The sequence below is a fragment of the Diachasmimorpha longicaudata genome, chromosome 3, assembly GCF_034640455.1.
Source record: "Diachasmimorpha longicaudata isolate KC_UGA_2023 chromosome 3, iyDiaLong2, whole genome shotgun sequence".
Classification (NCBI taxonomy): Eukaryota; Metazoa; Arthropoda; class Insecta; order Hymenoptera; family Braconidae; genus Diachasmimorpha; species Diachasmimorpha longicaudata.
In genome coordinates, this window is record NC_087227.1 from 5,330,788 (window position 1) to 5,358,602 (window position 27,815).

General features: G+C 37.1%; 4 protein-coding genes and 1 long non-coding RNA gene across 14 annotated transcripts; 2 read left to right on the forward strand and 3 right to left on the reverse strand.

Annotated features, from left to right (window-relative positions):
• Positions 1-132: 132 nt before the first annotated feature.
• LOC135160937 (1-acyl-sn-glycerol-3-phosphate acyltransferase alpha-like) lies at positions 133-4,521 on the reverse strand. 4 transcript variants are annotated; one of them, XM_064118107.1, is made up of 6 exons: positions 4,310-4,512; positions 2,142-2,297; positions 1,528-1,722; positions 1,323-1,456; positions 738-1,088; positions 133-456 (listed from the first exon to the last, which is right to left on the reverse strand). In XM_064118107.1, the coding sequence occupies exons 3-6, from the start codon at positions 1,719-1,721 to the stop codon at positions 296-298; spliced, it is 840 nt and encodes a 279-aa protein (XP_063974177.1). In that variant the 5' UTR covers position 1,722; positions 2,142-2,297; positions 4,310-4,512; the 3' UTR covers positions 133-295. The 4 variants fall into 4 exon arrangements, with proteins under 4 accessions (XP_063974177.1, XP_063974176.1, XP_063974175.1 ...); XM_064118106.1 differs by lacking the exon at positions 2,142-2,297 and having other exon boundaries at positions 4,310-4,521; XM_064118105.1 differs by lacking the exons at positions 2,142-2,297; positions 4,310-4,512 and adding an exon at positions 2,008-2,129.
• Positions 4,522-5,911: 1,390 nt separating this feature from the next.
• On the forward strand, positions 5,912-16,355 carry LOC135160924 (alsin). 2 transcript variants are annotated; one of them, XM_064118065.1, is made up of 3 exons: positions 5,912-7,537; positions 7,814-11,846; positions 12,341-16,355. In XM_064118065.1, the coding sequence occupies exons 1-3, from the start codon at positions 7,197-7,199 to the stop codon at positions 12,569-12,571; spliced, it is 4,605 nt and encodes a 1,534-aa protein (XP_063974135.1). In that variant the 5' UTR covers positions 5,912-7,196; the 3' UTR covers positions 12,572-16,355. The 2 variants fall into 2 exon arrangements, with proteins under 2 accessions (XP_063974135.1, XP_063974137.1); XM_064118067.1 differs by having other exon boundaries at positions 5,912-6,345.
• On the reverse strand, positions 15,972-21,962 carry LOC135160936 (eukaryotic initiation factor 4A-I-like). 2 transcript variants are annotated; one of them, XM_064118101.1, is made up of 6 exons: positions 21,883-21,962; positions 19,069-19,186; positions 18,619-18,766; positions 17,520-17,629; positions 16,621-17,348; positions 15,972-16,373 (listed from the first exon to the last, which is right to left on the reverse strand). In XM_064118101.1, exons 1-6 carry the CDS (start codon positions 21,903-21,905, stop codon positions 16,229-16,231), a joined length of 1,272 nt encoding a protein of 423 aa, XP_063974171.1. In that variant the 5' UTR covers positions 21,906-21,962; the 3' UTR covers positions 15,972-16,228. The 2 variants fall into 2 exon arrangements, with proteins under 2 accessions (XP_063974171.1, XP_063974172.1); XM_064118102.1 differs by lacking the exon at positions 21,883-21,962 and adding an exon at positions 19,269-19,417.
• On the forward strand, positions 19,574-24,053 carry LOC135160939 (uncharacterized). The gene is made up of 2 exons (XR_010298659.1): positions 19,574-19,699; positions 19,776-24,053. It is a non-coding gene; the product is annotated as an uncharacterized LOC135160939 (long non-coding RNA).
• On the reverse strand, positions 23,063-27,689 carry LOC135160929 (uncharacterized). Of its 5 annotated transcripts, none has more exons than XM_064118089.1 (5): positions 27,203-27,689; positions 25,942-26,021; positions 25,683-25,873; positions 25,405-25,586; positions 23,063-24,952 (listed from the first exon to the last, which is right to left on the reverse strand). In XM_064118089.1, exons 3-5 carry the CDS (start codon positions 25,854-25,856, stop codon positions 23,608-23,610), a joined length of 1,701 nt encoding a protein of 566 aa, XP_063974159.1. In that variant the 5' UTR covers positions 25,857-25,873; positions 25,942-26,021; positions 27,203-27,689; the 3' UTR covers positions 23,063-23,607. The 5 variants fall into 5 exon arrangements, with proteins under 5 accessions (XP_063974159.1, XP_063974162.1, XP_063974157.1 ...); XM_064118092.1 differs by having other exon boundaries at positions 25,683-25,883; XM_064118087.1 differs by lacking the exon at positions 25,942-26,021 and adding an exon at positions 27,072-27,092.
• Between the last annotated feature and the right edge of the window lie 126 nt (positions 27,690-27,815).

A 27,815-nucleotide genomic window follows, 5' to 3' on the forward strand; every position in this document is an offset into this window, starting at 1 on the left:
TTTTATTAAATTGATCGTTTAAAAAAATGTTTAAAAGTGATTCTGATTAATTCTAAGTGATTTTTCATTTATGGTTGTTTATCAGGTCATTCATTAACTTGATAAATTTGTTTTAATTGAATAAATATCATATTTTGTATGAAATAATTTATTAGAAAGACAATATACATCTTTATACAGATTAACATAAAGGATTAAAAAATATTCTTGATTTAAACCGTTCACTGGAAGTTTACTTAATCATCAACATTTGGAAAAACGAGGATTGCTCTTCATTATACGGTTGTTATAATATTTATTCATGTTTTTTTATCTCGATTCCTCTCCTCACTTCCTCGTTAATCTTCTGGAACTCTGTATTCATAAATTCCTGAGTTTTGTTCATCAGCTCATCAAGATTCTCTTTCGTCATCCCCTCAGTCGATATCGGTGGCAGAATCCTTATGTAACTAGTTCCTGAAAAAGATGTATTGAATTCATTTTTCATCAATTGCTCTCTCCCTCTCGTCAGAATCAAGTAATCTTCAATAAACTTAAGCTATAAAGTCGATGACCATAAGGGTCGCCCTCTCAGTGTTTCACGTTCAGGGTCCAATGACCTTTACCAACCAGCGTGATCAAATAGATTACGATTTAAAGATCATTTGACAGTCAAATGATGTAACACGGGTCAAGGGCTAATCGACCTTTAACTAAACCCAAAATTAAAAATAATCTCATTACTGAGATAATCCCACCTGGTCTGAATTTCTTCAACTTATCATTGATAAAATAATACTTCGATACAACCACAGGTTGAATCGGCGTTTGCGCAGCAATGGCCACGTGGAAGGCGCCCTTCTTGAAGGGCCTGAGAGTGTTCTCCGAGTGCCTCGTGCCCTCGGGAAATAGTAGTAACTTCGAGCTATTCCTTTTTATGATATCAACCGTCGAATTCAACGCGTCCAGTGCCGTCTCTCTCTTCTTACGATCGATAAATATCGTTCCCCACATGTATGCAGCCAGTCCAAAGGGTCCTGTGTACGTCAGGATCTCCTTCTTTGCTATTACCGTGCAGTTATCAATGACTGGCCACAGTTCAGCTAGAACTGAATCAGTCGTCAATTATTATTCATTTGACATTTGACATTTTTTGGAATTCATTTGCCTATTAATCTTTGAGCATCAGGATCGTCCTACCCTACGCTAATATTTACGTTGAATAAAGAACTTTAATTAAATGTGAGGTTCACAAAATATGTGTGTCTATTACGATGTGGCTTTTATTCATAAATAAGGAACTGCAATTTATTTTTATATTTGAGGAGGAAGTGTTATCTCACCGCCAAGGTCAAGCCCACTCTGGTGGTTTATCACGATAACAGCTCCAGAATTTTTTACAATGTTCTCCTTTCCTTGGACGACGAATTTCAGACCTAGGAAGTTGATAATCTTTCGCAGTTGCCAAGCTGGAATTCTGTAAAAATTATACTGATAAAAGTTATTTCATCACGAGGAAAACGATTTAACTAAAAAATGATAGTTTACAGAGCATTCCTCCAATCCTTAGGACGCAGAAACATGAAGGGCAAGGGCCACATCGTTGCGAATGCTGCGCCGACGATGAATATCAGGAATTTCAGTCTGTACCTTGCACCCTCACTCAAGGTAAATATCAATAGAAGGAGGAAGACCAGGGCGAGCCCGAGGGTGCCACATGACACATTGATTACCCGAATCATCCTAGAAGTTAATGATTTTAGAAAATAGGGGAGAGCAAATGAATCATTAAAAGGAGTGACAAGTTAGATATTCGCGGTGGGATTGAAGTATTAGATAAAAAAAATGTACACTGGTTTAAATGGGAAACTTCTAATGGTCTTCAAAGACGAGTCTTCGGCAATGGTCGGTTAATAGTTAAATGTCACTCAACTCTCAATTGCTATGAGGAAAAAAACATGAGATTAAGAAAAAATGTAAGAAGACTGACAAATCAAAATTTTTAGCCGGAAAATATATAAACTTTACATTTCCATGATGAATAAAAATTGACAGATCTCTCGTTATCCGGACAATTGTCTGACGATTGCACGAATCCTCCAATCATGTCCCCAAAGATCAACAGAAAAATCGTTTTTATATAAATCGTATACATGACTCACAATTCTATTGTAACAAAATAGCGTAATCAGGAGATTGCGTGGACTGCAACCGGTGAATCATACCATATCGTATCGAGATATGAACCTAGGTCTGTCAGGTAGAGGATCGAATCGAGCAAAAGATTGTTGATATTCTTCTAGCGATTGATGAAAAACCTTGGAGTATTCGAACCAACCAAGATGAATTGAAAAGTGTAATATAAAAAAAATATTGAAATTAAGAAGTTCATATATTAATTAACCTAATCAACATCTTTATGGCTATCTGATTCACCTGTCATGACAAGATTTTTACCACTTGATAATAAAATCGCTTCACTTCACGAATGAACTTTGATTTCCTTCTTCGCGGAATTTTTATTTTCTCATAATTTTATTTCTGACCAAAGTCCGGGGGATATTAATCTAAAATTGCAAGCAATTTTCTCTTATCAAATGGCAACTCTCGATGATGATCGTTTGCTGCTTTAGGTATGGTCAGGTAAAGTAGTTTGACCCATTCCTGTTTACGCAGCTATCCCATTCTGCCCGACCGTCTACGACCTAATGGAGTATTTAATTTGAAAAGTTTATAACTAAAATCTTTAGAACCATTGTCATTTAATTAAAAAATAAATAGTCTCTGAATAAATGAACTAGAAATTCAATACTTATAATAAACATTGACCTCGGGAACTACTAATCAGTTGTAAGTTAATTTGTAAAAACCACTTTACTGTACATCAGTTTGTTTAAACTATTATTTACAATTGTGGACATGTACGTACATTTTATCTGAATGAACTCATAGTTAAATAAAAAAAAGGTGAAGCATCCAATGCTTAATCGAAAGGTCCCGAGTTCAAATCCCATGCTAGGCGATTGATTTTTTTCATTAAAAAATGTCTGATTACGCATTTGGAAACAATCGCAGTCCCAACTATAAAAATCCCCTTTAATTAATCTAATCACCATTGTTCCCTGAAAGTGTCAGTAAACAGAATAAGTAGAATGATTTTATTCTCCTCAGATTCAAATGATGCAATGCACGATGACTGGTTTTTGCGTATCTCACAGAAAGAGATTCGATTTTCTTCTACTCATCTAACAATAAAGTTTATAATAATATCTCATGTACTTGTTTTACTCGAAATGTTTCAATCAGAAAAGGGCAGAGGGTGAAGTGGACCCCTAAAAAAACTGCCACAGCAGTTTTTTTTCTCAAAAGAAAACTCAGACCCACCAACGGTCGCCCGCATGACGCGTCCTAACAATAGGAATAATGGGATCCTAGCGGTAAAATGAAGGCCCTGCATTTTTTCCTCAATTTTTGGAGATGTCAGATGTCAGTGAAATTTTCCGCATACTTCTAATCGTCTATTTTCGAATAGACCCGCACGATCCCAAAATTCTGATCAGAAAAACACATACGAAATATATCATGAGGACAATTGAATGGAGAAAAAGAGGTGCAACATCAAAAGGATCAAATTGTGGGAGAGGAGTAAGAAAGCTTTCAATCTAGTCTAGTTAAAAAATGCTACATGTCTGAGTGGACTTGACCTTCAATTCTAAACGTCCTTCAACGCCATTTGGCCCTCAAGACTATTTGCTAAAATAATTAGCAATAATTATTTGTCTTGATTTTTTTCCACGCAATTTCATTTTACCTCACTGAACATAAAAAAAGAAATAAACAAAATGAGCAAAGAAGGAAGATGACATGAGGGATAAAGCATTATAATCCCCCCATGGGGAAAATAGGACCTCCAATTCACCTCTAGGTAAAAAATAATTGATTAATTCCAACTAAATCTTCTATTAAAAACAACTAAATTTTTAAGTTGATAAATTCATTCTCTTTTTGCAAACATATTCACTCATTTAGTCAACATGAAATTGATTTTATTTAACCAAACCACTCCTATGCTTGCAAAAAAATAATCTGATATCTTTTTGCATGTGAGAAATATCTAAAATAAATATTTAATAAGCCACTTCCACGACCGATTAGATCACCGATGATCAGAGCTGTCTGCAATGTTGTCCCCCTCCCGCCCCTCCTCACCATTCCTGTATCCCATAAGTTGATCCATAAAATAGTAAATATGTGGTAAATAGCCTTCAGTCAGTATACATTTACTTCAATTAAAGAATATGATGCTGCTCTTTGTATTGAAATAACTTACGTTCAATTCCGCTACAAGTGGAGCGTCAAAAAGCGTAGTCGCTCGTCGAACATCGACTGCGAGCCATCCCCACGTGTTCCCAGACGCGTGTCCCCTCCCCTTGGTTGACGGCTTCCAGAAGCTAGTTCCTCCCACCTCAGCCTGAAAGACGCTGCTCATCTCCAGAATAATTTCTCGTCCTTTTTCAAGTATTGGGGTAACAACTGTTGAGGGCGTATGAGCATCCACCAGTTGCATCGTTGAATGTCAACTAAAAAATGATAAAGATACTCACAAAATGTTGATTGATCATTGAAAATATTCATCATGAATGCTAATGAGATTAAAAAAATTAATGGATTCTAAAGGGTTTTTTTAATGACAGTATTTGCTTTAACGAGGATCCTCGTAACAGCTCAGTGAGCACTTAATCGGTGCAATGTTGCCACATTCACCTGTCATGTCACTTCATGACACCCAAAATCATGAATCATTTATGGAGAACCAGATCACAAGGCCAAAGAAATCAACGGCTGAAGTCTCTGATTCCTTTTTTCTCAAGAAAACAATCTTCGAATTGATATTTTCTCGAAAAAATCGTCAGAAAATTCATAATCATTGGAAAATTTAATTATTAAAAATCCTTAAGAGCATGAATTTCCGAAAATTTTTCATTTGTGTGAGACCATTTACGATTAACAATACTCATCATTAAAATTATATTAAACTCATAGTATTAAAATTTTCTTTGAAAATGGGAAAAACCATTTTCAAGATTTTTCACAGGATTATGGACTCCAGGTAGGCATCAATATACATATACAACACCCCTGTGACGCCGATGCAGCACCGAGGGACCACCTTACCTTTCTGGGCCTCACCCCCACTCCATGAAAAGGGATGACTGCACTGACCTGAAGGAGTATCACTCGAAGACGGAAAGCTACCAATCGCCTTCAGCCCTCTGAGAGGTTAAAACCATGAGGAAGTGATGGCATTTCATTGGGAGAGCTACTCATTTAGAGTCAACAGTTCAAGCTTTATGTGAAATAATTGTCATCATATCACAACAAATAAGTGGATAATCGCATTTTTTAAATGTTTAATGGCTCAACTCCAATCTCAATTAGATATTATGACACCCGAAGGATTGTCAAGCTTCCACCCGCCATAAACAAAAAAAACTGATCAATTCGTAGAAATATCGAATTTAGGTTAATTAAACTGAGTAATCGGCCTAAGATTAATTCGATGGTTAATGGGTCATCGCAATCATCGAACAATTGTCAGGGAATTTCAGACTAGATGAGCATTGACAAAATATTTTTTTTATGTCAGAAAAGTCGTAAAACCACTAAAGGGAAGACTCACAAAAAAATCTAAAATCAATTAAATTGAATAATCAACAATTAAAATAAATAACTGACCATCTTTCACTGACATAATCGAGCAATCAGTCGACAATACCAGACGATTAATAAAGAATTATTCAAAATTTTAAGTTTTGCTATTATTTGGCGCCAACAATTCTGCAAACCATTCTCCTCGCTCCAAGGACCAATGGAACACCCCCTTCTCATTTTTATGCGCAAACCCCCTCTTCGAATTTTCCATCCGGGAATAATGTGAGGTTAGGTTAACCTCACACAATTCCCCCTGTAACTCCTGTCACAAATTTACGGACTGGATCCTCAAAAATACTCGAAAACAAAGTTGCAAAAAAATGTTTCAAGTATCCACGGCCCTTGACAATTCCCCAAACTCCAAAATTACGATGTCAAAGAACTAAAATTATTTTCTAATCGATGAATAATGCGGGAATCACCAAAATTCATCGTAAAAAACAAGAGTAATCAGTCAACAATGACGTACCCCGTGATAACATGATGAATGAACTATAGAGATATTGTTCATAGTGATTATGAGTGTATCAAGTGCAGAGACGTCAAACTGCCAATAAAAAGTAAATCGATTATTAATTTGACACTGGCGAACTGATGAACATAAAAAAAAAGAAACTAACAAATTCTGTAAAGCGTCGGCTCAACGGTAATTGGGTATGTGAACTGGTTCACAAAAATTATAATAATTATAAAAAATATTAACGTGCGATAAACTCAATGAAATATCAGTGCAGGATATTATAAAGAAAATATAAGAAAAGAGAGAAGTCATAAAAAATTAATTGAAGCTCGAAAAGTCATCGAATTGGAGCAATACTGTAATGGTATTATATACTAAATGGTTAATTGTGTATCACAATTATTGAATAATCATTAAGAAGAATCATGGAGAATTCTAAAAATCTCCGAGAAAGGAACATAATCTGGGAGGAGATGAATAAATAATTTATGAATTATCATTAGGTGGACCGATAGTTCAGTTGCTTTAAAGTCATTGGAAAAATTCAAACAAATTGCTGGACAATATTTCAATCCACAAGAAAACTGATGAAAAATTATTGGATGACTACAGAGGAATTTCAAGAGAAGAGGGGAATTCACAAATAAATTCTGCATATCTCCAAAATCAATCAAAATAAGTTGAACAATTGAAAATGACGTCTGCAAATCATCAAAAAATCACCAAATACCACTAAAGTACAAGAAAAATAATGAAATCTTCATAGACATACCAACAAATTAGAAATAAACTTTAGAGAAATCTGAATGTCTCAAACGTACAAAAATCATTAGCTCAATTAGTCAAATCCATTATTCGAGGAATACTCACAAACAATTCTCCAAACCTATTGATTAAAACAAAATAATTAATAACATTATCAAATTTTAATTAACCAAAAGTGCAAATGAAAATCTTGAATTGGTACATTAATACTAGACACTAATTAGCAAAAGATATGGATAAATAGTGGGGGGTTTTATGTTGTATGTAGGGCTAATATATAATGGCACAACAGGTGTACATATTTTATGAAACAGACAGAGTGGCTGTAGAATTTCTTGATCCACCAAATGGTGCAATAAAAAAAATTATCTCCATCGAATCTCGGGTTTTTTTATCAACGACAAGCCATTTCGTCTATCATGGGGAAGTTAATACCTCTAATGATGAGAAACGTTGTGTCACATTGAGGAGAATTGATTTCACTGCTACGGATATATCCAGTGACTTGAAAAATCTTTTCATTATTGATGAGAGGGGACACGTGTTAAAAATCGATCCTGAGAGTTTGGAGATAGTGGAAACCATTGTCTTGAGGGATGAAGTGAAATATTGTAGTCATGGGTGAGTGCAATAACTTCATCTGATTTCTTATTATTTGTTCATCCATTTTTTTGTAACGCTTTATGCAAAAAAGAGCTGGAATTTTTTTCGTAGCGATTTTATGGAGACAATCCATTTTTTTCCTGTTAATTGATCTCATTTTATATTTAGTTAGTTGGAGGTAATAACTTTTTAATGAAAATACGTCAATTTATTCATTTTAGCAGTATAACAACGAACAAAGACAATTACGTAAAAGTTTTTTCTCTCATCTTAAAAAAGTATTTCCCATTTTAGTTGCAAGCAGGAGAACGAGACGTTAAAACTTCGTTCCTTGTCGACTTCTCCCAGTTCCGCCCTCTTCACAACAGATTCAGGTCATCTGTGGGCGTCAGGAACCCACCGCCAGCTCTCCATGTCCGCCACCTCCCCAAAACCCGTAATTTTCTTCGAAGGTCGAACCATCTCCTCCACCTCTTCAGGATCGAATTTTCACATAGTAATCGCCCGTAAGACCCCAAAGACCCCCAAGGACGACACAGACAGTGAAAATGATCCCGACGAGGTCTTTGTCCCAAGTTGTCCTCAATGTCTGAGTGCAATCAGACCATCACCGCAGAGTATGACGTCCTCGGACACCTGTCCAATGGCCCTTCAACCGCACCAATATTCCTCGGAACATTCAATGACATCGCTCACCCCTCAGACCCATTCTCCAATTCCAGCGAGCACCGACAAGTGTTCAAAACTAGTCAATGGTGATCCACAATCAGAGACGTCTAAAGACGAATTCAAGAAGAATGTAATTTTGATAAATACCGAGGCAGCCAGACAATTCCTGACTCGCCAGTTATCCTGGGTCTCTTCCTACGGAAATGTCAAAGAAGAAACTGAACTCACGACAAACCCAACGGGCCTGATCAAGCAGAATGTTTCCAATATGGCGAATCTGGTTTACGAAGGGGTGAAGACCATGGGTGACAAGGTGGCCACACTCTCTCGCCACGTATCAGGTTCCTCCGAGATCAACGACATTCGTGACGACATTACAGCTGACTTCGAGGACCTGATGGAAGACAACAAGCCATCAGCAGCAAATTTGAGTGTAGCCCAGAGTCTCCGCTGCGAGGAGTTCCCCTGGTCCTCGTCCACCGGTTCCCTAGATCACGAGCTCTCCCAACAAGGCCTCAACGAGCGTGTGAATTCCCTCGTGGACATCGGTACGAACCTCCTCTCCACGGAGCTCTGGGCCTGGGGTGACGTATCTCATGGTCAACTAGGCACAGGTGACATCATCAAACGATCAAAGCCAGTGCTCATTAACAAACTCCACAATACGGGTGTCAAAAAGGTCTCGTCAGGGCTGTATCACACGTTGGCGCTGACTTTAGACGGAAGGGTCTTCGGGTGGGGGCGGAATAACGACTTTCAAGTGCACACAGACTCGCCAACAGACCAAAGTTCACCAAAACTCATAGCCCCATTCACATCTAAAAGAGCCAGAGACATCTCGACAGGAGACAAACACAGCTTGATCGTCTTCGATGATGACCTCTACTTCATAGGTAGCTTGTCACAGACAGGACTTTCCCCAGAGCATGAAAATACGAAAGTGACGAGACTGGACATCCAGAACTCAATCAAATACATATCATCATCAGGGCGTTATTCCCTCTGTTCAACAATTCCTTCGTCGCCCCCTGGAGTCACCGAGGACTTGAAGGTCGAGCAGATATTCCTAGAAGAGATGATCACTGTCCATCAGAACCTGATAAAACCTTTTCAGAAGAAGGCTGGCGCTACTCAGGAAACCAATGTCTACGATACCCTCTGCAGATGCTACACTGAATTATTATCATTGACTGCCTTGAATGCCATGACCCTCGAGGATTTTTCCAATCAGATCGGTGAAGCTTACGAAGTTTCTCTGGTCTCTCATTACGAAGAGTTCATCACAGTTTACAAGTACTACCTGAATGCGATCTGCGATGTCGTCAGTCTAGGTGGATTTGGACACATGGGAAAATTGATGAGTGATTTGCCAGCTATTCTCACCAGGTTGTTCAATGACTCATCAAATCTTGATCATCCAGCTCCGCGGAAAACTCAAGAGGTAATCGCAGTGGCTCTGCAGTATCCATTGACAAGATTGAACCGGTACAAGCACATGATCCAAACGTTGATCAAGACAAACGGCCCGAAAATGGGAATCGAACGCCTCCAAGAAGCGCTGATGAAATGGGAGAGGATCATTGATGATCAGGAGAGGAGGATAAAGGAAGCTGAGATGACGCGGGTCTTCTGGGAGAGCTCTGGAAAATTAGTCGATCTCCTTCGTTCACCGGAGAGAAGACTCATTCGTGAAAGCAGAAGCCATCCAATTTTCCTATCCAATTCAAGTAGATTCTCCTCCCACTGGTTCATTCTCCTGACCGACATCTTCATTCACGCATCAGGAGCTTCGTACACGGCGCACGCCCTTCAGACCTTGTGGGTGGAGACCCTAGCCGACTCCGAGGTCCTTCAAAATGCCTTGTCCATCATTACTCCTGAAGAAAATTTCGTTCTTTTTACTAGTGGAGCGGGCGAGAGGAACGAGTGGCTTCAGAGCTTTCAGAGTGCCGTCAGGAACAGCCTTTCTAGGGTTGTGGGGGCCACCCCTCCCAGGGACAGGTCTTGTAAGTACCTCTTCATGAAACATCAACTCTTCAAGGATGCCAAGTATGTCGGTAGGTGGAGCAACGGAAAGGTCCACGGTTTTGGAAAGATGGAGTGGGCCGATGGACGTTTGTACACAGGTCAATTCTACAAGGGAGTTATGCATGGTCATGGTAAGATGGAGATACCCACTCAGGGTATCTACGAGGGCATGTGGCGAGACAATGTTCAAAATGGCTTTGGAGTCTTCAAATACATCAATGGGGATGTTTACGAGGGCATGTTCAAAGACGGCCTTCCACATGGTCATGGAAGCAAACGAGAGGGACACTTCATGGCCAATGTGGCGACTATTTACATCGGTGAGTGGTTGGCTGGGATGAAGAGTGGCTATGGAGTGATAGATAATATCATGACTGGAGAGAAGTATCTGGGATCCTGGAGTGGAGATATGAAACATGGCTGTGGACTCATCGTCACTATCGACGGGATTTACTATGAGGGAGTCTTTGTCCAAGATATCCTCACCGGTTACGGTATCATGATTTTCGAGGACGGCACTCATTACGAAGGGGAATTGAAATCTGCGGGTATTTTTTGTGGAAAGGGAGTTCTAACTTTTCGTGGTGGTGATCGGCTAGAGGGTATCATCAATGGCGCTTGGAACGAGCCCGTCAAGGTCACTGCTACCCTCCACATATGCAAGACCTCCACTCTTCCTGATTCATCATCCAAGCCACCGTCCTTTGGAAAACTCTGCGTTCCACCCGATCAGAAGTGGAAAGCCATCTTCCGGTACTATTACCAGCAGCTCGGACTACCCGATCCCTATCCCCCTGTCCCTCCTAACCCTAAAGACACACCTCAGAAGCGTGAATCAACCCCTGAGAAGAAAATTGAGACTCAAAAGCTCTGGCAGAATACTGCTGTTATTATCAACAAGTCCCATCAAAAGTCAATGTTGAATAAAGGGGATGTTAATTTCCCGCAGTCGAAGGCTGATCAGGAGAAGGAAAGGGCAACCACTGAAAAACTCATGAGAATTCCAGAACTTCCTGATAAATTGACTAGCGAGACTTACAGGGAAATCCACGAATATTTGAAGAATGCGTTTGAGAGTCGTCATCATCCCCTGGGGTGTTTGTTAACGGAATTATCGGGGGTTTACACAGCTTCATATGGGGGTGTGAGAGTGCATCCTCTTCTGTTATCACACGCTGTTGAGGAATTGCACAATCTTACTATGCGGATTTATGAAATTGTTGTGTTGTTTTTTCCGGCTCTGCCACGGAGTGGCGAGGAGTGTGTCCTAGAGAGCGAGGCCGGGGAGGAGAGCACCGTTATCAGTGCAGCCGCTCTGTTGTATCCGATTTTGTTACCCAGGGTGCATTCAGCTCTTTTCGTGCTTTATGCATTGCATAATAAGAAAGAGGATGATGCTTACTGGGAGAGACTGGTCAAGTGGAATAAACAGCCGGATCAAACCCTCATGGGCTTCCTGGATATCGATCAGAAGTTCTGGGGGAGAATCAGGGAGGTCAGGGCCGATGGAAAGGAGGGGAAGGAGGGACGTTTCGAGGAGGCCGTCGAGACGCTACAGCAGCTGAAGACCACTTTCTCACCACTGGACAAGATGTTGGTTATTCGAAACACTTTTGAACAGATGACTAAGGTGAGTCCTTGGGAACACAGGATTCAGAGCTATTGATTGTAAATATTCGGAAGACGTTCTGCGTCGTTAGCCTCAACGATTAATGTTGAGACTGAATCTTTTCATCCTGAACCACTCAATTGTTGCTAACTGTATTGATCTGAATTTACGATTTATTTTATGAAGATTTTCTTATTCAATGAATACATCAAATATTCCTCGCTCAGATTCCAAAAGCTCTAGACCATAAGGGTACCGTAAGGTGGTGCAAACGTCCTCGATTTTTACGAGAAAAAAGTTCAAAATTAAATCCAAATCCAAGATAATGAGTAGAAACATTGAAGAGTAATTTGTGTTCAATCAATAATCTCGTATCTATCATAATAAGTAATTTAGGAGGGCTTATTTAGACTTAAAAATTATGCATTATTTTTACAGAACCGAATAGAGAAATGAAAATTTTCATAGACCTGTAAATTGATTTATCATTTTATAAACGTAATTTTTATTTTCAGACAGTACAAAACCAATTGGGTACAACTTATCTGTGGACAATGGACGAGTTATTTCCAGTATTTAACTTCGTTGTTGTTCGCGCTAGTGTTTTACAATTAGGGAGTGAAATACATTTCATTGACAATTTTATGGAGCCATATCTCCGCAATGGTGAATTGGGAATAATGTTCACGACATTGAAAGCTTGCTATTACCAGATTCTACAAGAGAAGATGAGTATGACCGATTAGTTTGTGGGTGGAAGACATTTCAAAGACATTATAAAACGTATTTTTAATAAATTCTCATGTGATATTTAGAGCTCGTGCGTGACAGTTTCCATTTTTAAATTCATTCAGAGGTGATTAGAAATGACGATAATAATGATTAAATGGTAGATCGATAGCAAACATAATGACACGATCCTAATGATGTATTGAAAAATTGTTAATGAAATTTTAATCGTTAAGTTGAATCGAACTATTTAGTCGGTGATTTTCACATAAGTGCGATGAATTGTGGAGCTTATGAAGTGTGTAAAATATTTTATTGACGAATGACAAGGATATTTATCAAAATATATGAAACAATTGTTTTTGAAAAATGTTGGGAGCTTTATTGTATTTTTAGAAGATTAATTTCGCCAATATCTCTGCAATGGATACGACCAAATTATAAACTGTGATTTTTTAAACTTTTAAAGTGATAATTACCTTCATCATGACTTCACTTGAAGTGGTATAATCCTCCGGCGTATATTTTCCTCTTCATCAATTTCCATTTGGGAATTGAAACCTTTACTTCGTTTATTGATAGTCAATGCATTGGTGACAGTAGGAAAATGGCCAAAAAATTATGGCAATGACGTGAAACCGGATTTGCAATTCTCGGCGATCAGTGGAACAATTGTTTCAACAATTGCTTTAGACAAGAAAAGTAACTTGAGTGCAATAATGTGAGACTCCAATCAAAAACCTTCATGCCAACACGAAAAATAAACGCAATATTCAACAATTCGCTTGTTAATAATAAATAAAGGGAAGAGTCGATAAAGATAGATCAGATTTTATGAATAAATATTTATTAATACAACGCTCGTTTACATTTTTATTATTTCGTTTTTTTTTTGAAAATACATAGGGGGCGGGGCAGTAGTAAATCATCGAGGAGTTATGGAAAAAATTGTTTCATTAATTCATTAAAAATCGAAATGATTTTAATTAATTCCTTTCAATTTTCATAGTTCTATCTAAACACGATCGCAAAATTGATTATTCAATACACGATTATTTAATGAACTTACATCTACATGTGAAATCATTTTTCTAAAACAAAACAAAAAAAAAAAATATTCAATGAAATTGCCATCGATTTTCGTTCACTAAATTTTATTTATTCACTCGAAAAAATTTTTGACGGCAGAATTATGAAAATCGATGTTTTATTATTAACACAGTGAGTAAATTATGATTATCAAGTTTGTTCACTTAACGAATATAATGACGAGTGCAAATTTATAATTATCCTACTTCAATGATTTCACAAAATTCCTAAATGCTAAAACACAATTGCCTAGGTTTTTTTGTTTGACGAGTGCTCACATTATCAACTCAATACAAATAATTATTGCCAACTCAATTTTAACCTCTGGATGTCCATCAACTACGATTGTTTTTTAAAATATTTACATTGCCTCGAATTGTTTAGTTATGTTGGATTGCTGTAGTGAAATGGTTTCATGTAATTCTTCGATCATCCCGCGACCGAGGGAATCCGCAAAAAAATGTCATGTCTATTTTGTAGGGAATTTAACTTTCCATAAGAAATGACCATTGACAATTTCTCCTCAGACCCCTCGTTATCGAGATAATTAAACATTTGCTCAAGGGATTTTCCGCATGTTGATCGTTTAATGAAATGCCCTTTTTTGTTCATAACGAAAATACCTCGTTAATGGCCGCCTTTAAAAGCAAGTCATTCGATATTTTTTAATTGAGTGACTGATCGCGATAATTACGTGATTAACAAATACGATTTTTTTCCATTTTTCAGCTTTTACCATTTCACTGCAATTTTTTTTTATTCTGCGTTTTTAGCGATTCAGAAATGTACATATAAATTAGCTAGGTAAGTAATTAGTCTACTCGGGGAATAAAACGATTCTCATTCCATCCTTTTATCATTGGGCACTAAAAGTTGTTGAAATAATTTGGTAAAAAGTCAGAGAAAACAAAGATTTTTTTTTTAATTTCAATTGTTCAGAACATGAACATTTGCAACTGCGAAGGGGAAACCAAATTTGGACGATGAGAGTTTAATAAATTAATGTTTGTTCAATAAATAAAAAGAAAAATTAATCGATAAATTGAAAGCTGCATAGATATTTGAATTTTTCTCCAGGAGAAATTCAAAAAATAAGTTTCCTCCCACAAACGTAATAATAATCAGGAAAAACCTGCCAATTCAAGGAAAAAAAATGACTTTAATGGTTGGAATGTTTAGATTCATTGAAAAATTTGCAGAGGAAATTTTTTTCCAACTCAAAAAAAAAAAAAAAAAAAGAAAAATAGAGGAAAAATAATAATATACTAATTATGACTCATAGTTTGTCCACTCAGGTCAACTCAACGAGAAAAAATATTTGATAAACCATGAAAATAGTTTGAGAAAAAGAAAATTGAAACTACATTTGCAAAAAATTACTAAAATTGAAAGATGGCAAAGAAAATCCATAGTTCGAACATTTTCCTTTATTATCTCACATATAAATCCACCGTTATGTTCTAATTACCTTCAATGATATACAAAAATTCATTTGCACTATCTAAATGACCAATAATGCTCGAAAAATCAGTGAAAAAACCTTTCTCATCAGCAAAAAAAATCGAACATCATTGACAAAAAATTTGTTCACAGAAAAAAATTTAAGAAAAAGTTTCTTGCAATTATTCAAGGGCAAAAACGACGATTTTACAATTTCTTTAGTGGCAAGACCGGTGTAAGTCAATGAATCAAAGGTTTTGGGATATCTTGTAAATATCTCAGAATGTCAAGTGATATTTTATTAATTGAAACGAAAAATACTCCCAATAATTCTCTCAACGCTTGCGTTTTTTCTTGACATATTAGCACACCCCAAAACTAATTTCTTTCACCTAGAAATCCCAAAAAATTTTCTCCTACGTTTCTTGTAATTGAAAAAACCCCTGAAAACCCTCATGAACCTCCTGCGTAGACAAACGAGTCTCCAAATACCTCTCCCCTGTCCACCGAAATCCCTGAAGATTCGGGAAGGGTAAAAAAACGGAAGTTCGAAAGGATAAAAATCCAGGGACATCCCAATGTACCCCTGGCACCCCCTGGATTATGCCCGAAACGAGAGAATAAAGGGCCTATGCCCCAACCAAGGGCCACCAGCCTCCGTCACCTCCCAATTACTCTATTTTACCTCAATTAATTACTCAATCTCACTTAATCAATCGATTAACAGTGGATTACACCTATTTATCTACTCATCTAACGATTAATTAATCAATAATTTGTAGTGGTAACAAAGAATTGAATAATTAAAGATATTACCACCACAGCTGATGGAGAAGAGACCAAAAAAAAAAGTATCTATCCAGGTAAAAAAGCGAAAAATAGCAAAAATTCAGTGAAAAAAATGAGATGTTTTTTGTTTTTTTTTTCGGTATTTATAATATACTCACACACCATATGAGAGATCAGCTGAGAGCTCGGTTATGTTTTTTCCACTTACTTTTATTTATTTTTTCGTTTTTAAAACTGTTTTTGCGATTTTTTTTGTTAATTATTTTAAGGTTTGTTGGTTTTTTCTGTTTTTTTGTCGTTATTTATGTTGGAGATTTTTCTTTATTCGCCAATTTGTCTCGTATCTCGATTTTTATTTAAATCAAATCGGCAACATTCATTGGCATTTCATCAATATGGGTGTTGTAGAATTGCTCGATGTCATTCATGGTACGCTTATCATCGACGGTGACGAAGTTTATGGCAACTCCTTTACGTCCAAAACGTCCACCACGACCAATTCTGGAAATAAAATTTTAACGACTCTTTTAATAGGAAATCGGAGCTCAAACAATCATGAAACAGAGACGCGCCAACTCTCGGCAATAACAACATTCAAACAATATATATCAGGAGACTTTTTTGTGTTTCAGATTGAAAAAAATGATCAGTAAATGCGCAATATCAATTAGTAATTAATAATTAATATTTGGAGAAAATGAAATATTAAGTAAAAGCATTACTTAAAATTCACAAAAAAAAAACTCACCTGTGGATATAATTCTCGCGATTAGAAGGAAGATCATAATTGATAACCAGAGAAACCTGCTGGACATCAATGCCCCTAGCAAGTAGATCCGTCGTGATGAGTACACGTGATGAGCCAGTTCTGAATTGTCTCATAATGAGATCTCTCTCCCTCTGTTCCATGTCTCCATGCATAGCAGAGACAGTGAAATCTCGGCCGTGCATATTCTCCGTGAGCCAGTCTACCTTACGACGTGTGTTACAAAAGATGACAGCCTGAGTGATGGACAGAGTGTCATACAAATCGCAAAGTGTCTCCAATTTCCAATCCTCACGTTCAACATAGACGTAGAATTGTTTGATACCCTCGAGTGTCAATTCCTCCTTTTTCACGAGAATGCTGATCGGATTTCGCATGAAACACTTTGACACCTCGAGTACATCGGTGGGCATTGTAGCCGAAAGCAAAATCACCTGAACTTCTTTGGAGAGTAACTTGAAGACATCGTGAATTTGATCCTTGAATCCACGTGACAACATCTCGTCAGCCTCATCGAGGACAAACAACTTGATAAATTGAGTGCGAAGAGCACGTCGACTTATCATATCGTAAACACGTCCTGGTGTACCAACAACCACGTGTACACCCAACTCCAGCTTGCGCATATCCTCACGGACGTTGGTACCACCAATGCAGGCGTGGCATTGCGCGTGCATGAAATCACCCAGGGCAATGACAACTTTTTGAATCTAAAAATTTAGATAAAAATTAATTATACATAAGTTATACGTTGAAAAAAATGTGATAATGTACATTTAGATATTAGAAAAGAATAGTTCAGTCCAGGAATTGGGAAGGCCCACTGCCCTTTTATACTGTTGAATGGAATCATCGATTTTAAAGACATCTTGATATTTTACCTGTTGAGCCAACTCTCTAGTCGGTGCAAGAATCAAGGCTTGGCATTCGTTCAGACTCGTATCAATCTGTTGGAGGATAGAAATCGAGAACGTTGCAGTTTTACCAGTTCCTGAAACAGACAGTTAAATTGAAATAGAATTTCAGATATTTAATCTTTGAGAAAAGAGGCCAAGGACTATGACCTCCAGATGCCAATCGCAATTACGAGATTCCTCTCTAATCAAACGCCCCAGTATTGAATTACACACAGAAATAGGAAATAAATGAGTTAACAGATATTTCCGGACATTAGTACACCTTTTCATTATATATATTTTCAATCACTTCATTAACATATCTTTAATTCTCAGAGAATGTACTTGTCAACAAAAAATATCTCTCGACATTGTCAGCATTCTCTTCTAAAATTTTTCATTAACAAGATGATTTTATATTCGCTACGAGATGAATTTCCCTGAGTAATTAATGGAATATGAGCGTAATTTCCTCATGGCAAGATCTGATACAAATACCCAGAATCGATCTGATCGATCATTGAAAGGTATTAATTTTTTGAGCATATTTCGGGCTGTGAGAACCTTCTTTTTGCAAATTTCAGTAAAAATAATTAAATAAATGAATAACAAATGGCAAGACGTGAGTATTTGTACATGAACCAAAAAATGAAATGAATCAAATCTGAAATACTCAATCAGATTCGAAATTGACTTATATCAATTGAGATTTAATATGAGACGAGATCATGTTAGCTGAACATTGCGTTATGAGTGACGAAACACATGAGAATATTTTTGAGAAAGACCACGTAGAACTGCTGTAACTGTGAGGGAGCGTTCTAACGATGAAAGTAATTAGCGCATGTTAGGGATTAATTCAATATTCACTGAGGAGAGCCAAACGGAATATAGGGAATGACTGCCATCATTATCGATTCACAACCTCTGCATCACTCTCATCTGTTGGATTGTATATAATTTTATATTTTATATCAAAGGGATATTCTTCAGTGGAATTTTTCAGTGATCTTTGCTCATATACTTTATCGATTCTGAGTCTTGTTGATTATGAGGAGATAAATCGTGTAATCGAGATACTCACCAGACTGGGCTTGGGCAATGACATCGTGTCCCTTGACGCAGGGGACAATCGCACGCTGCTGAATAGCAGATGGTTTCTCAAAACCGTAGGCATAGATACCCCTCAATAGCTCCTCCTTCAGGGCCATATCATCGAAACTCTCGACGACCTGTTCAAAAATACATTTGGTGTCATTAGAGGTCATTGAGACTATGTACGGAGTATTGATTTTGTCTGCTTTCATCGACTCAAATGGAAATTATTTCCATTAATCAAGGCATTAAACGATGGAAAATTGAATAGCCCATTTCTCAATAATTTTTGTCATAAATTTACTGTTGGACTTTGTCAATCTTTACAATTATCGAGTCAAATCTATCTATTATAAAGGTAATTGAGGAAGTAGAGTTACGACAATGGCGAGATGAAATATGAGGGTTGATAAATTGTAATAAAAAAGAGAATTCTTACCGATTCCCAGTTGGTCTCGATGAGACCATCTGGCTCCATTCCTGGGGGCCCATCATAAGCCGGCTGTTCACTCTCACTTGGACCATTTTTAGAGTCTCCCGCCCATTGCTCCTCATTTCTGCAAATAGAGGTTATGTTCATAATTAGTCACCTATTCACCATCCACTGGATATCGTTGAATTGTAAAAATTGTAAGTCACCCAGCCATTATTCACAATCAAAGGTATTAAATTCGCCGACTCAAACCAACAGATTTAACGCGAGTAAAAAAAATTATAAAACGTTATAATCAACTTGAAAATCTCGAAAAAAAACAATCAACAAAAAGAACAGAACGTTCAACATTTTGTCATATATGGGAACTTTTTTTTTGTTATTTCTTTTTTTGCCTGATTTGTGTTCAATTCGTCTAGTTTCACCACTGAACTCCAATGACAACTGCAAATAACTGAGGACTGAATGACGAATCCTTCGTGATTTCCTGTTATCGACGCTTTTGAGACATTCAGAGTGTACCGTTACGAGGAAATTTCTTTATCATTATGAGGGAGCGCACACGTTATATTCTTTCCTGCATCAATGACTCATCAATTTTTTTTGTGAGCCATGATCAATGTGACAGATGACCAACGTAGGTGAATCGTGTGATGAAAAATCGAATGGATTCATTCTATCATCAAGAAAATAATTGCAATTCGATTTTTCAGAATGAGGAATTTTTTTTTCATTTGAAAATCTGGGTCGTTGATAACACGAGCGTTATCAAGAAGTCGTTGATTCTTTTCGACACCGGAAATTCCAATGACCTGCCAATAATAGATTACTAACATCGAGGAATTTACAGGAAAAAAGAAATGAAATTATGGATTGCATGTGAGAAGACAAATGGAGATTTCAAAATTTTTTTTGCAAAATTATTTTACAAACTAGTTTCCTCCCCAGAACTGTTACCATTCAATAATGACGATTTCATAATTGGAAGTAATTCTGTGAGGAAGCCAACTTATAATTTTAATTCAATAATGTAAATATTTATTTATGCGTTGACTTTCCTCATGCACTTGTCCTTTGTATCTTTACATATTCCACCATCATCTGCAATATTTAATTTAACTCCTCTCGAACTCAAATTTGAACAAATTTGAACTGGTTTTATAACAGAAATAAAAAAACAAAAAAAGCTTTTGAACCAGAAAGAGAATTTAGAAAATGACTCAATGACTCCCCCGTTCAAAAAAAAAAATCAATAATCACCGTAGAAATCCCATCCCCTACTTTTCAGGGAACCCCCAGGTTCTGCTCCCTGAGTTTCCACAATTAAATTTTCTTTAGTGAAACCGTAAAGTTGAGTCAGATCGCTGCACGCAAGGATGTGTAAACAACGCTGTCAAAATTCTATAAAATGTTTTCAAAGTTCTGGAAGGCCAGGGAATCCAAGTATTTTAATAAAAATTATCCATTTGCAATCCTCATGAAAAAAATCTCCTTTTTCTAAAAATCCCCATAACTCCAATGAAATATTAGTTGAAATGATGGCAAACCATAATGCTCCCATAAAAAGCTTCAATTAGTCTCCAAAATTCCTCGTTAAGTGCTAAAAACAATTTCGAAAAAATAAATTCTCCTGGTCCTGACAAACTAAATAAATAAATCGACAAATACCCTTTCAATCTAACTTCCAAAAAACATTCAAAAATACCTGTCATTCTTTCTTAAAAAATGCCTTCACTGTCACAATTCAATCGTCTGAGGCTATCATAAAATTGACGATATCTCATTGGTAAAAAAAAAAAAACCGAAAAAGTAATTTCTCGACAATTCGATAGAACTTTAACGCTCACAGATAAATATCTAAGAACCTCTTCAACCCAATTTTTGAAGAACTTCAAAAATGCCTTCCGTCATTTGCCCCAAAATTCCCATTACTAAATAACCTATATCTATAAAACCTATAATACTACTGATAATACACAATCAGAAAAAAATCCTCAGTCATTTTCGATTATTTCACTCTCCATAAAGTCTCAATATTAAAAAAAACAAGAACTTCCAGAAAAATCAATAATTCTCCACTACCCGCAAAAAACCGAAAATAGGCCATAAAATACACTTCGCCTCTCCCCGAGCAATTCTCACCGTTTAATTATCAAAAATCTCGACACACTTTTTTCGAAAAACCCTCCAAAAAAACCTTCTGAATCTGTAAAATTGACAGTGACTCACGAGTCCCCGAAAGCATGGCCGCAACGTCCCGAGGCGTCACGAGCACCCAACAAACACCGTCCACCCATCCCCATGCTGCCCTAATTCCAAAAGTCGGAGTGTTCAAAAAATTATTAAAAAATCATCGAAACCCGCAATTGCAGATACCCTCTCCCCTCTCTGCCACCCCAAAAAACCATTTCACATGTGCTCCACGATGGCTTCACATCCGGTTACCGAGCACGTGTCAAAAATCACGAATGAAAAAAAAAATCAATAAAAATTCATACGAAAAATTTCACCGAAGTCGAAAAAAATGGGGTGGGATGGACGAGGGGAGGTGAAAGGTGGGAGTGGTATCTATCTACCGCCAATTTTAATCACCCTCGGAGTGTGACAAAAAAATCGAGCCACACGCCATGTTGTCAGCGTGTGAGGAGAACCCCGTCAGTTTGGTGGAGATGGTGAAAATAAATCACGTTTTATTTGGTAATTGTTGATTTTCACCATTGTTAAACATTAGAATTAGCTTGGAAAACCGATAAATGGGCTTTTTCGATCAGCGGAGGAATTTTATTGAGTTTTTTTTTGTATTTATAAGAAGAAACTTACCTTCGTTCAGACGGATACGACATGTTTCACTCACAGTTGCGCGACGAAAAGGACGAATTCCTATTGCGTCACTGAGATCACTCGAGGGGCAGCCACTGGACGGCGCTGGTGTCGCGCGCGGTTTATTTTTGGTAGAGGAGGGGGAAGCAAACGAGCCTTTTCAAACATTTTTTTGAGTGAAGGATTTTTCGTTTAAAAAAAATTTCAGTAGCGAGACATGCAGGCGATTTTTAGGAAATTTTTAAGGGTTTTCTAGGTTTGTAAATGCGTCTGGAAGTCATGATGGAGATTTTTGAAGAAAAAGAGGGGGGATGCGCGATACTTGCGGCGCAGTGGAGGGATGAGAGCGGGAAGATTCAAATGTCCATTTTTGGAACGTTATTCTTTAATCCTTCTTTCATCTTGTTACTTGTAAATATTTTATATAATTGTACCATTTAAACTCTTCAGATGGAGATTTCAAGGGGGATTGTACAGTTAGAATCTGTATAATACTCATTTGTTGTTAGGCAGTTTGAATAATTTAACTTTAAAATTATTTATACTCAAGAAATGTTTTAAACAATATTGGTGATTCGGAGATTAACTTGTAACTGTTAATTCTCTATTAAGAAACTGATTTTTTCAAATTAACCAGAAAGAAAATCTACCTCATGTTTTCAAATGAGAGGTATTTTTAAATTTTATTCTATGAAGATTGTCGAAAGGTTCTGCAATCCTAAGAATAAACAACTGTTGCCAGAGGAATGAAAAAATTATCACATATAATACCACAAGTGGTTCAAAATTATCGAATATTTCCCGATAGATTCGTTGCAAACAAATGAAGGAGTCAAGTTTTTCAGGCTAAAAAATCACGAGTGCGAAGCACGAGTGATTTTTCCTGAAAAACTTGACGACTTCATTTGTATGCAGGGAACCTAGAGGGAAATATTCTATAATTTTGAAGCTCGAGTGGTATTCAGGGGATTATTTTTCCTATCCAAATTTCGGCCAAGAGAATTGTGCCATGACATGAAAAGAGGTTTATTTGGTTAAGTGTCGTTTGTTTACCAAAATATTCAAAAAATTATCGCTGATATTCGAGGTAGGCTATACAAAATATCAACAAATGGTGCAATTCTATTGGCTGAAATTTGGGTGGGAAAAATAATCATAAAAAAATTAATTAACAGATAAGTCATTTGTAAATTACTTTTATTTCATAAGTAGCTCCCATAGACTCTAATATTCACATAACATTTGTAGGTATAAAATAGAGATTGTTTGAGGTATATGTACAATTACAACCATCGATCACTTACAAATAATCATTAAAATTAAATTCTCTCCTTCCTGTCTTCATTTTGATTATGACTGACTTCTTACACAGCATTGTCCACTTTGTACGACATTGTGCATTCGGTGTATCCATAGATTTATCCGCATCTATGTGATTATAAAAAAAATGTCAACACGTCTGCCCTTGTCTCACTTACAATGAACGTTTTACATACGAGAACAAAAAATAAAATTTCACGTCCTACGCAGACAAAATTGATTATTCCTGCTAGACAGAACAAAAATACTTTTCCCACTGCTGCAGTAAAAATAATTTACCGAATTGAAAAATACAGTTTTACGTGCTCGGCAAAGAAAACCGAATATTCGTCATTACCAGTAAAACCCTATTTTTCATGCTGTAACTGCCCAAATACTCCACCAGACTCTCCACCATCGAAACCCTCACAAGAATGCACAACTCAAAATAAACAACAAAACAGCAATAGGAAAGAGAACATAAAGTCCAACCCTGGGATGACAGACTGAAACCAACAATGAAATATCATCAGCCTCGTGGTCAATCCCGTCTCTCGTAGGAATCTCCACAATAACTCTGTCATCAGACATGATGTCCAATGGGAACGTGCAGTCTGTCACATTGACACAGCTCTTGGTGACATTTTCATACTGAAAAGTTGGCTTCCATATGTCGAACACAGCGTGCATATCATTGGAACCAAAGTCATTGTCACTGTAAAAAATATAATAGTAATATCCATCCTCGGTGACGTTGTGATGTGTCTGCATGTGCATGCCTCCACCGTTGATAAGATCATCGGTGCTCTCGCAACTCGTGGGAGGGAATTTGCTCGCCAGGAGTATGTTTCCCTCATAACAATCAAAAAGACCTTCCTCAAAGGATGAGAAGGACGACTCATCTGCCCCGGGATTGATGAAGGCATTGCCCCCATGTTTGACTCCTCGATCTAGCAGTGCTGGAGGCTTCACAGGTTCTTGACTCCTCCTAACGATGTTGTGAGTCGGCCTCGGGGGTTTGTACTTGTGAGAAATGTATATTTTCTGACCCTTGCTGTCCTCCTCAGCTGCTATGTCCATTCCTGGTGTCTCCAGCTGGTACTTCAGAAGCTCCAGTTTTTGCTGAACCCGCGGGGATCTAGGGGTCTTTGAGTTTAACTTGCTGATGTAATCCCTGGTTCGTTCGAAAAAATAGTCTTTCTGAGTTGTAGATTCAATAGTGGATAAAGGTACTAAAGGTTTTTGGGGAGAATTCGTCCATCTTCTCGACCTTATGAGCTTCACTGGTGATGTTTCATGAATTTCTGGGGGATTCACCTCGTTCATTTCATCACTCTCATGGATCTTCTCACTAAATCTCTGTCTCGCGTGTCTAACTCGCCGTTCAGAATGAACATTGTCGTTTGTGTTGTCATTGTTGTGATGATGGGAATCATGCGAGACGATGAGATCAGCTATGTAGGACTGAACAGACGGACTGAGCCGCCTCAAACTGGCTGAGGATATCTGGAGGTCCTGGGAATTGTTGAAGGGCTTCTCTGTAGTCTGGGGCTTCTGCTGTTCTTGCAATACAGGACCCCCTGGAAGACCTCGGGGAATCTCCTTCGATTCGATCAACTGGGCATTCGACTCGAAAGTTATTTTCACTTGGTTCTGTCCTGATGAGATATATATTCCATTTTTACGGGCTTTATTCTCGTTGTGGTCCAGCAAGCCACATGTGCTCAAGGTTCTCTGGCCTTTCACCACGAGAATTGACGCACCTTTGGACCTGTTTGGAATTTTAATCAGTTTATTTATTCGTGTTTATGATTTTTCAATGACAATTTCTGGAGATATTTTTTGATGGAGAAATTCGCAATTAGATGGGGGAATTTGCATAATTTTTTTCTAATGAAAAACCAGTTTTTCTGCAGCTCTTCTCACGAAAGCAAGAAAATAGTAACAAGACGGTTTTACAAGATATGGGCTGTTCAAAGATCTTGTCTAAAAATTCCATAAAATTAATTTAATTTAATTTAATTATTTCTCTAATTGATCAATCCTTCTATTTGCTGTATTATAATGCCAATCACATTGCACACTCTTGATAAGAAGTCTCGGTTCTTTCTTTATTTCTGATTATCCATTAGTTGAAATTTATTGAACGACATTTCATTCATCCTCTGTCTATTTTCCGTCTGATAACAAAAATTTTTTAGGTAATAGACATGAATCATTTACTTTGAGCAAACAGAGAGTGCCACAGTCGCACCCCGGAGGAGATAAAAGCCCCAGTACTCGAGTGTATCATCGGGCAAGGTCATACTTTTCTTCAGTCTTATATGTTTGCGATAGGATGTTACTTCGGGTTTATGACCCATTTGGAAGGCGTTGAAAGTGCTGTTCATCTGGAGCGTGTGGGCCTGAAAATGAGAATGGATTAAACAAAGTTTATGATTTGAGAAATCATTTCCATAAATTCTCCGAGTGATTAATTTTCATCTGATTGTTAAACTCACGGAGCAGAACATCGTTGATACTCCATCACTAATCTCCATGATATCGGACTCAGTGACAGCATAAACCACGTCAGCGTATAAACTGTGCCTCAAATAAAGCGGCATTACCAATAGAAATATTGGTATGAATGTTGTAAGAAGACAGAAAATTAGAACCCGCTTCGCTCCGTGCATTTTGAAGTTCTCTGCACCTGCAAATTGCTAATTATTATTGGCTGTAGGTATCACGGCGATTAGACACTTGAATTTTGTAATTTACCAATTATTCACTTAGTAATTGTGAGGAGTTGTTCAGAAAAATTAATTCATCACCAATTGGTGACAGTGATGTAGAGACCTCTAAAGGGGATGGAAAAATTTATAAAATCACAACAAATTAATCTTTTTAAACCCCTCGACAAATGATAAATCAACTACTGTTTCATTACAAGAGTTGACTTAATGAATCGCCCATTATTAATTATTGATAACATCTCTCATTCAATTAGCCACGATACAACAACAGCTGGGATGAGTGATTTAAGACAAGAGTTCATTTGTCTCTGATAAAAATTACTCTGTGAAGTGACAATAGCAGAGAATTTCAATGACTCGAGTTGATGCTGAATTGAACAGATATGTGATGATGAATTGGAACACGTTGAGTCACTGTTACGTCTTTGAACAGGTGGTATACAGATCTCGTGCGAATATGTAGTTCGTTATTTAATGGAGATGTTTTCCGGTTATGCGTTGTTGAAAGAAATATTTTTAATTTATCGGATTTTATCGCATAATTATCAACTGCCGAGGATTAGCGAGGAAGGTCAGCGAGAAATTTCGATTGTCGCTTCAGTGTGAATTACCGATTCAGTCAGAATTTCAACTAATCTGCGAGTTGATAGCGACAAAAAATAACTTGCTAGTTAATTAAGTAAAATCAGTGATTAAGTGGTTGATATCATCGTGTCATAATGAGATAATTTTTGATAATTAAGTGGACGTGTTGGAGCATTTGGGTATTAAATAATGAGAGAAATTAACTAATTCAGTAAAATTAATTCGAATAGTTATGAGGAGGTTTTGCTGATCAATTTGGATGAAGAATTTACGAACTGTTATTTTAGCAAAACCAATATCTTGAACAGTTCATTCGATTAAACAAAGTTTCGTTCGAGACTTTTGGTGAAAATGAAAAAATATTTGCCACAAAAAATCATTTTACCCTGTGACAATCATTGTCTTATTGGAGAATTAAAGAAAAGAATCTTTTTAACAAAAATAATATCACTTTTAAAATTGCAAGGAGCAATACCAGGTGTGCCATTTTAATGAGAAAGCGTGAATATTAATTAACTATTACAGAAGACCGTAACAACAATATCCATTTTTCATTTCTACAATAATTACCTGATGCCATATAAATGGAAACTGAAGCGAGAAAAAATGAACAGAATGAAAATACCATGACACATAATTGCTCACATATTTTAAAGTAAAAATTCCTATTCTCTAGTTTATATAAAAAAAATCATACGTACTCATCAACAGAATAATGAGAATCGTGTAGCAACCATGCTATTGCGCTAAAAACCTCTAGTTTCCACATAAATATTAAGCTCGATGTCTGAACATGGCCGAAATCGATAAGATAAGAATGTAATTATTTTTCCACATTTTCACTTTTTATGTCACGAAAAAAAACCTGATTATCAGCGAGAGCTGATGTTCAGCCGCGCCGAACTGACATTTCAGCGGCGACTGGATCTTCTCCCCTCATTTTCCTCTACTGATGAGTTTCACAAAAAAAAACACGACAGAATGGACGAATGTAAACACAACATCTACGCTGGATTATTGTCAATTCGTATGTAGATAGCTGACCGGTAATTGATTTTCACTAAATGAATTGATTCCATCGTTTGTAATAGGTTTGTACAAATTTGCATTGACCTTAAAATGAGTTTAGCAGGCAGATTAGTAAAAATTGAGACTTTTCAATAGTGTCACTCCACATCGAGGGGGGGCTCCGTTCGTACTTGTTCAACTGTACAAATGATCAACTGTACAGAAAATTTTCAAACGATGAGAGCACCACTGTGCAGGGATTCAACTGTCGAGACAAAAATGTGGCTGGACATGTGGACCCAGCGC

Bases quoted from the DNA above. Each gene is read 5' to 3' on its own strand.
- LOC135160924 (XM_064118065.1), top strand. From the start codon at position 7,197: ATGGCACAACAGGTGTACATATTTTATGAAACAGACAGAGTGGCTGTA. The intron at 7,538-7,813 runs GTGAGTGCAATA...TTCCCATTTTAG, and splicing joins GTGAAATATTGTAGTCATGG to TTGCAAGCAGGAGAACGAGA. The intron at 11,847-12,340 runs GTGAGTCCTTGG...TTTTATTTTCAG, and splicing joins CTTTTGAACAGATGACTAAG to ACAGTACAAAACCAATTGGG.
- LOC135160936 (XM_064118101.1), bottom strand. From the start codon at position 21,905: ATGTCGTATCCGTCTGAACGAAG. The intron at 18,767-19,068 runs GTAAGAATTCTC...ATTTTTGAACAG, and splicing joins TCGAGACCAACTGGGAATCG to GTCGTCGAGAGTTTCGATGA. The intron at 17,349-17,519 runs GTAAAATATCAA...CTAAATTTTTAG, and splicing joins CTAGAGAGTTGGCTCAACAG to ATTCAAAAAGTTGTCATTGC.
- LOC135160929 (XM_064118087.1), bottom strand. The intron at 25,874-27,071 runs GTAATTATTGTA...AGCAATTTGCAG, and splicing joins TTCCATTTATATGGCATCAG to GTGCAGAGAACTTCAAAATG. The intron at 25,587-25,682 runs GTGAGTTTAACA...TCTCATTTTCAG, and splicing joins TATCAACGATGTTCTGCTCC to GCCCACACGCTCCAGATGAA.
- LOC135160937 (XM_064118105.1), bottom strand. The intron at 1,457-1,527 runs GTAAACTATCAT...TAATTTTTACAG, and splicing joins AAGGATTGGAGGAATGCTCT to AATTCCAGCTTGGCAACTGC. The intron at 457-737 runs GTGGGATTATCT...CATCTTTTTCAG, and splicing joins GTTGAAGAAATTCAGACCAG to GAACTAGTTACATAAGGATT.